Source organism: Macrobrachium nipponense, chromosome 8 (assembly GCF_015104395.2).
Source record: "Macrobrachium nipponense isolate FS-2020 chromosome 8, ASM1510439v2, whole genome shotgun sequence".
NCBI classification, from domain to species: Eukaryota; Metazoa; Arthropoda; class Malacostraca; order Decapoda; family Palaemonidae; genus Macrobrachium; species Macrobrachium nipponense.
In genome coordinates, this window is record NC_087203.1 from 15,587,060 (window position 1) to 15,595,093 (window position 8,034).

Genomic DNA, 8,034 nt, shown 5'->3' on the forward strand with positions numbered 1-8,034 from the left:
ACACAGGTGGGCAGCAGGAAGGGTTCCTGTGTCATATTAAGGAAGGGTTTTTGCTCAAGGATGAATAACGCCTCAAGGAGGCATAGGCGTCGCTGATCGGGGGCTCTTCCAATTATCTTTGTGTTTTTTACGATATCCTCTCACACGACGTGCTGTTGGTGGGCGTGAGGGCGTGGTATTTTATGGCACCGTTCTGGGCGTGACAGGAGATCCTCTAAGACAGTCGTAACGTTGTCATACCGATATAAACTCCAGGACATCCTTGGATAGGGCATGTGTACTGGTAGACGACGTTATTCTGCTTCAGGGGATCTCCTGCAGGTGGGGTGGGGTTATTTCTCATAATCAGGTCCCTTGTTCTCCTGTCTTATAATAGATTATAAGAGAGAGTCTCTTCCCTTCCTCCACGGGGGTGATGTTCTCTTCTACAATCTTCTTAAGGCATCTCTCTTCTTCTTTGTATCCGTGGTGCATGAAGGACTTGTAGAAAATACGTATATCCTCGGAGGGGGGATTCTCTTTATTCTCTCTGTCCTCCATGTACCATTTGGTTAAGGCTGTTCTGATCTCCTTGTTGATCAGCTTGTTGGAGTAAGGAAGACCCAGCCCCCCTCCCTCCAGACGAGAACACCAGGTTGGTAGAAATACCAGGAGTTACGTCACCACGGTCACAGCCAATGAAACCCGGCTCCAGGTGATGCAACACACCTGAGAAGATCAACGTGCCTCGAGAGTTTCTGACGCCTGGCTGCCAGCCAATGAAAAGTCGAGCACCCTCCGGGTCCTGCAGGAGCATCCGTGAGCGCCCACACGACCATGATATATAGCGAAGGACTCACCACTAAGATCACACACAATACACATCACAATCACAACCACCTACCACACAGCAAGAACCCCAAAGAGATCTCGCCAAACAATGGCGGCAATCAACCCAACAACACACACACAAACCAGAACCACCACAATCACAAAGACCCCAACACTACCAGCAAACACATAAAACAGGACCATCAGACTCACAGAAGGCACACTATACACACAGAGGAACGTGCACGTCCCAGATGCCAAGCCGACTTCCTTCCTACCCTACTCCACACCAAAACAGCCACTTCTCTCCACCCAGCCAATCATCCCAACATGCCCTCTTCCTCCCACCCCATTCATGAGAGTAACACCTGTACTGGTAGTCAGGTTAGTGCCCCAGAGCCTCCCACCAACAGACATAACTACATCCTCACACGTGAAGAACTCAGGAGGGAAATAGCATCTGTATTATCACAAGTTCTTCACACTTACTCCCTGAGCAACACTTTACAGCAGATCTCAGGAAAACACTAGTATCATTGATAAACTAAAATGGAGCAAAACAATCAAAACCCAAACAACACCCCAAACGACGAAAACAGCACACACACAACCCTAAAAATCCTTCAATGGAACATAAACAGTGCCAGCTCAAAATACGCCACACTGCAATCATAGGTGCTCGTAGAAAAATATGACATTGTCCTCCTACAGGAAACTCTTGTTAGAGAAACCAACAAATTCTCATTTCAGGGATACACAGTATACAAAACCCCACACACACACAAATGAAAACAGAGGTTTAATCCCCCTGGTGAAATCAACAATTCCATCAGAGAAAATAAGAAACATAGACTGTGGGCAAGGCATTGAAACGCGAAGCATCCAGATAAGACTAGAAAATACCTCACTAGTCATTCACAACATATACAAAGGCCATGACAAAATCTTTGAAGGAGAAAACCTCTTCAGTGCTGCCTCCAGAGAACACACATTCTTTGCAGGAGACTTCAATGCTCATCATCCATGCCTACGATCCCAACAACATACAAATGCAGCAGGCAGACACATACATCTGCTTTTGGAAGAATTTCCTGAAGCAGCACTGCTAAATGACACAAACGAAGCTACTCACCTCCGAGGAGGCAGACTGGACCTGAGCTTCGTATCCCAAAACCTGAAGGAAGAATGTGCATGGAAAGTGCACCCAATACTAACCAGCGACCACTTTGCAACTGAAACTAGCATAAAAATAACAAAAATTCCCCCTCCACCACCCCCGCCAGCAGGATGGAGACCAGACATGGCAAACTGGCCCACATTTGAAAACCAAATGACTGAGTGGGCAACACAGTACCTCCAAACTCCGGCTCAAAACATAAACACGCTTCAGGAGGACTTTGTGAGTAGCCTGCATAATGCAGCAAACATCTCCATGCCTAAGAAAACTTTTACCACTAACCAAACCCCCCACAAGGACAGCTGGTACTATAACACAAGAATCAAGGAAATGAACTCAAGAGTAAATAGAACAAGAAAGCTCTTCAGACGCAATCCCACTGATTGCGTCTGCCAAAGACGTGAAGCAAGAAACCTGGCTAAATGGTGCTCCACAGACTACCCGACTTACTCCCATTGCAAAAATGTTCAAATGGTTCAACAAAATATCAAGAAAATCCAAGATAACACAACCACACCATCCTGACCCTCAAGCTGAAGCAAACAGACTTGCACAACATTTTGCCGACAGGACCAAATCGGCACACCTACCACAAACCACAAGTGGCACTAGACCCAGGGAGATGGAGAGTCATTAACACAGCCTGCAATATCCCTGATGACACAGGCACTCCATTCACACTAAAGGAACTGGGCAAAGCCCTTCAAAAGGGAACAGACACAGCCCCTGGAGCAGAATGATCACTTACAGCATGCTGAAGAACATGGGAACGGCAGCCAAAACAGTTCATCTCCATATAATCAACAGAACATACACAGAGTGCAGTAGACCCACACAATGGAACCAACAAAATACACAGCCGATTCCCAAGCCCAAAGAACCAACTCCTACAGACCCATCTCTATCATCAGTTGCACAGAAAGACTGCAGAGAGAATGGTGCTAAACAGACTGCTATGGAAAACAGGACCTCTACACCATCGCCTATATGCCATACAAAGAGGGCATAGGCACACAAGAATGCCTAGCAGACGTCATGTCCACAATTAACGAGAGGAAAGTAATAGTAGTTTTTCTGGACTTAGAAAAAGCTTATGAGCTAGCCAGTGTAGCTGCCATCCTTGAAGCCTTGGCTGACAAGGCGGTAAAGGGCAACCTTTTAGCATGGGCCAAAGGATACATGCAAAACAGACAGGCCAGAGTCACCTTCCAAGGAGCAAGCTCGGACTTTCTCAATCTGGAGAATGGAACACCTCAAGGAGGCATACTCAGCCCTTCCTTTTCAATGTATTAATGGAAAAATTAGCCACAACCACCCTACCCAATGGAGTTGAAATATTCATTTATGCAGATGATGTCTGCCTAGTCAGCACAGACAGACACAGATCTCACCAGAACATGCAAAGTGCAATAATACAAATTGAAAATAAATGCAAAGACCTAGGTCTAAAAATCAACAATGCAAAGACAAAAGCAATGGCCATCAAACACAGTCTAGACCCAAATGAAATACAGCTCATGGGTGAACCCATTGAATGGGTAGACAACTTTGTATACCTGGGAGTAAACATAAACAAGCAACTCTCCCCATGCAAAGAACTTGAAATATCAAGCAGAAAGTCAAATGCAGACACAATGCCATGAGGAGGATCACCTCTCTACAACAGGGAGCAGTATATCATGCCCTCAGAACCTTCTACATACAAACAATAAGGTCAACGGTTGAGTATGCCGCACCTGTTCTCACCAGTCTCTCAAGCACAGAGCAAAAGAGCCTTGAAGTAATTCAAAACAATGCCCTGAGACTCATCACAGTTGCTCCAATGTGGACTAACTTATGCATTCTGAGACATGAAACAAAACTACAGTCTTTGACATACAGAATAGACCAGAGAAACACATCCATCCTCCTGCTAAAAACCTTAAAAAATGAAAGGAACTGTCCACTAAAAAGAGAGATAAAAAAGTGCATTGATCTCCATGAAGAACTAGACCCACCCAAGACATACGCTGGCAACCTTTTAGAAACACTGAGAAGAGTAGGCATGCAAAAGCATGCTGCTGACATCAGAGAAGACTCTCCTCTCACTGAGTATGTAGAACCAGCACCCTGGAAACCAGAACTCTTCAATATCAACTACACAGTCCTCCCGGCAAGCAAGGAAGCATGCACCATTCAACACCTGCAACAAGCAGCACAAGATTCAATAAGGAAAACGACAGCCACAAATGAATATTTTACAGATGGATCAGTAGACCTCAGCATTCCTGCGGCGGCGGCAGGAGTCTACTCGACATCACTAAAAGGGAGCTGGAGGCTCTCAGACAATGCCTCCACTCTACAGACTGAGCTGATAGCAATCGCTAAAGCGCTAGAAGACTCGCAACACAAACTAGGAAACACAACTATCCACACCGACTCAAAAGGAGCAATACAAGCCATCACAAAAGGCAAGGCAAAAGAAAATATTAAACTCCTGACAAGCATATGGGCAAATGCCAACATCCACCAAACCAGAAACAGACAGATAACTCTCAACTGGATTCCAAGTCACATAGGAATCCAAGGAAATGAGGAAGCAGACTCCCTAGCAAAGAGCGGGTTACACATCAACAACATAGGTATTAAAATCAGCCACTCACTGACTCAACTTAAAAGCAAAGCCGCAGCATACCGTCAAGTGCAAGAAGAAAGCAAAGTCAGGAGAGCAGTCTTTGGAGGCTCTAACACTGCAGAGTGGTATGTAGACACCACCAGTCTGCAACCACATGACATTCACAAAGATATGTCAAGAGCACTAGCAGTCATAATTCATCGTCTAAGGCTTGGTTACCAATGCACTTGGCAAAAGATAGTAGGCGATCCTAGGCCATGTAAGTACTGCGAAAGAATTCCAGAAGAACCTCTAGAACACTACCTCTTAGACTGTCCAGAAACGGAGCAACTAAGAGATAGGTACATAGGAAATGAACGCACAACCACTCAAATCACAAAGCACATTCTAGCAAACACCCATGAATTAGCAGGTTTCCTATGCTCCTACCCACCACCAAGGTAGGAACAGAACACTACCCTGACGAACAGCACATGGTGCCAACAATCATGACCACTACCCCATCCTACCCTAACCCACATAACATGCAAGACAAAAATACAAACCTCTTTAACAGACATCCCCATTCATCTCTTGCCTCCTTCATCACCCTCCCCTCACATTCATCACTATCCCTCCACCACACTCACCAGACAACACACACCCAAAGAAAGCGGACCGGAAAAGGAATATGTCTCAGAATTTCACGAGCTACCTTACTAGCTAACTGTGCCTACAACTCAAACCTTCATTCTTCAAATCTGTTGGTCTCTCCTACTAGCTAACACTTACTACTATCCAGCTTCCCATACGACTGAAGGGTACCTTAGGGTTTAAAGGGTTTCAACCTTGCCCATCAAATCCTTCATTCAATATCAAATCACCTTCACCACATCATTCATGTATCACCAATAAAGTTGCATATCCTAAGCATCTCACATCTCAAACTAATATGACATACAGGCTGCTCTACGAGCAAGAGCCCGTGCTGGCACAAGGCCAGCTTAATCTTAAACAACAACAACAACCACTAAGATTCAGTCCTCCAGCAACCATCGCTGTGACCATGCCCTGGCAGATCTGGGCGAAACGTCAGAGAGAGAGAGAGAGAGAGAGAGAGAGAGAGAGAGAGAGAGAGAGAGAGAGAAACTTGTAGCAGTAATATATGTATATAGCAGTAATAAAGATAATTCAATATGACTACACTGGATTTGACACGTTGCTTGCCAGTTTCAGCAACATTGAGAAATCCTTAATAAGGAAAATAGAGAAGACTCTATACAAAATTAATGGAGCTGATGCAGCAATCCTTTTCAACAAGACTTATTATTATTATTATTATTATTATTATTATTATTATTATTATTTTCTTTCTATGTATCATGTTACCTACTTTTTGAGATCATGTTTCCGGTTACCACCAAGCAATCAAATTACAAATCATTGCAATTAAATTTATTTTTACCTCAGAGTTAGCTATAATCAGTCTTTATCAATGGACGCCATTCACTGAAAACATTATTTTAAGAATTAATCAATTACGCCCAAGTAAATAAATGATAAAATCAGTAGTTGTTATGTAATTCATTCATTTTAATGTTCTGAAAAGGGTTACAATCCATTTCCTGTTGACGTTTTCTACCATAAATGAAAGTGAAGGTGGATATGCGGAGAAATATGTAGTTGGGTTTAATGACAAGCCACAAGGTTCTATCTTGTATGGTCTTATAAGACACACCATCTGTTGCAAATTGTTAGTAGCTCCATCGCCATACCTGGAATAGGATTGTTCAACTCTTTACTGTGTATGAGTACGACTACACACAGACACAAACACACGCATGCATGCACTCTTACACATTCATATATATATATATATATATATATATATATATATATATATATATATATATATATATATATATATATATATATATATATATATATAATTTTTTTTTTTTTCAGGAATTTAAGCCAGAACCAAGTAAAGTAATACCCTTTTCTAAAGGAAGTTTATTGTTCAATTTGCGACTCTCATGAAGACACTTGCCTAACCCCAAAGAATTTATTACGCTAAGAACATCTTTCCTTGATCTAAAATGTCTATTGTAAATTGTTATTAAGTAAAACTCTATATCTGGAACAGGATTGTTCAACGTTTCCATGTATGTGTACGACTGCACACGTACATAAGTAGAGACCAGTGATCACATTAAAGCAACAGATTGGGTACAACCATTTAACAAGCATTACAGGAGATGTAGACATCACTGCTATCTTTGTGTAGGATAGGAACACCAAGCCAGACTCGGAATATCAGACATTATTAATGCACGCCTAATAAACATTCGGTAATCTAACCTAAGTAAGATTAAGATAACATTTTGAAACTTGATATAAGTGAAAAATAGAAGTTATGACCACTAACAGTATCATTTAAACCATACCAAAACATAAACAACTGCTTCTTTATATCTTTATATCTTTATATCTTGAAAAGGTTAGTGATAAAAATTTCTATTCTTAGGGCAGAGTTGTCACCAAAGCTACAAAGTTGTAGATTAAAAGTTAAATCTTTTGAATTATATTTAAAAAAAATAGCTTGTGTAATTTGGCTACTATTTTAATTCTTGCCTGTGATAAATAATGCCTTCAACTCTCTTGTTGAAGCAGCCAAAAGCAATGCAAGATGTGGTCATTGTGAAGCCTTGTGCACTAGTGTAGTCTACAAGACTGTTAACAAGACAAGGTAAGACACCAAAGGGATGGACAGGGCTGGACACACAGCACCTGCTGTGTGACTCAGAGACTGAGTGGTGGCTTGGCTGGCTAGTGCAGAAAGCGCTTGCCACTAGGGCGAGTCATCCCCAGCCCTAGCAACCTTGGAATAGGTAGCACTCACTTGCTGGCTTCACTTATACTGTATGTATGTGATCGTTAATACAGACATGCATGCAAGCATGCACATATGTATTGTGAATTTTAGCCAAATGAGTTTTGAAAGTCACTCCTACCTCGACACCCGCCTGTGGGTGGATCTGCAGCCTCAAACGGTTGTGTGTAAGATCGTCAGTACTATCTTTGTAGTATATATATTTGTGACTCCCAATACTATGTATCAGTCCTTCATCAATGGCTTGGAAATAAAGTCGAAACCGGTCAGGACCTACATCCTGTTTCTTATTTTTCACCTGTGGATATGTGATATATATATATATATATATATATATATATATATATATATATATATATATATATATGTGTGTGTGTGTGTGTGTGTGTGTGTGTGTGTGTGTGTGTGTATCTGTGTAGTTTAGATCGGATTCTCCTTTTACTTGCCTGGCAATTTTTGACAAAAGAATTCCGTTTTCCCTCTTTAGGCGAAGGAGGATCTCTACAATCGATCTCTTCACGATTGAAGTTAATTCCTTAGCCGAAAGGGCTTCTCTAAAGG

General features: G+C 42.1%; 1 protein-coding gene across 1 annotated transcript; it reads left to right on the forward strand.

Annotated features, from left to right (window-relative positions):
• Positions 1-816: 816 nt before the first annotated feature.
• LOC135223010 (uncharacterized histidine-rich protein DDB_G0274557-like) lies at positions 817-1,341 on the forward strand. Its single transcript, XM_064261517.1, has one exon. The coding sequence runs from the start codon at positions 817-819 to the stop codon at positions 1,339-1,341; it is 525 nt and encodes a 174-aa protein (XP_064117587.1).
• Positions 1,342-8,034: the final 6,693 nt, after the last annotated feature.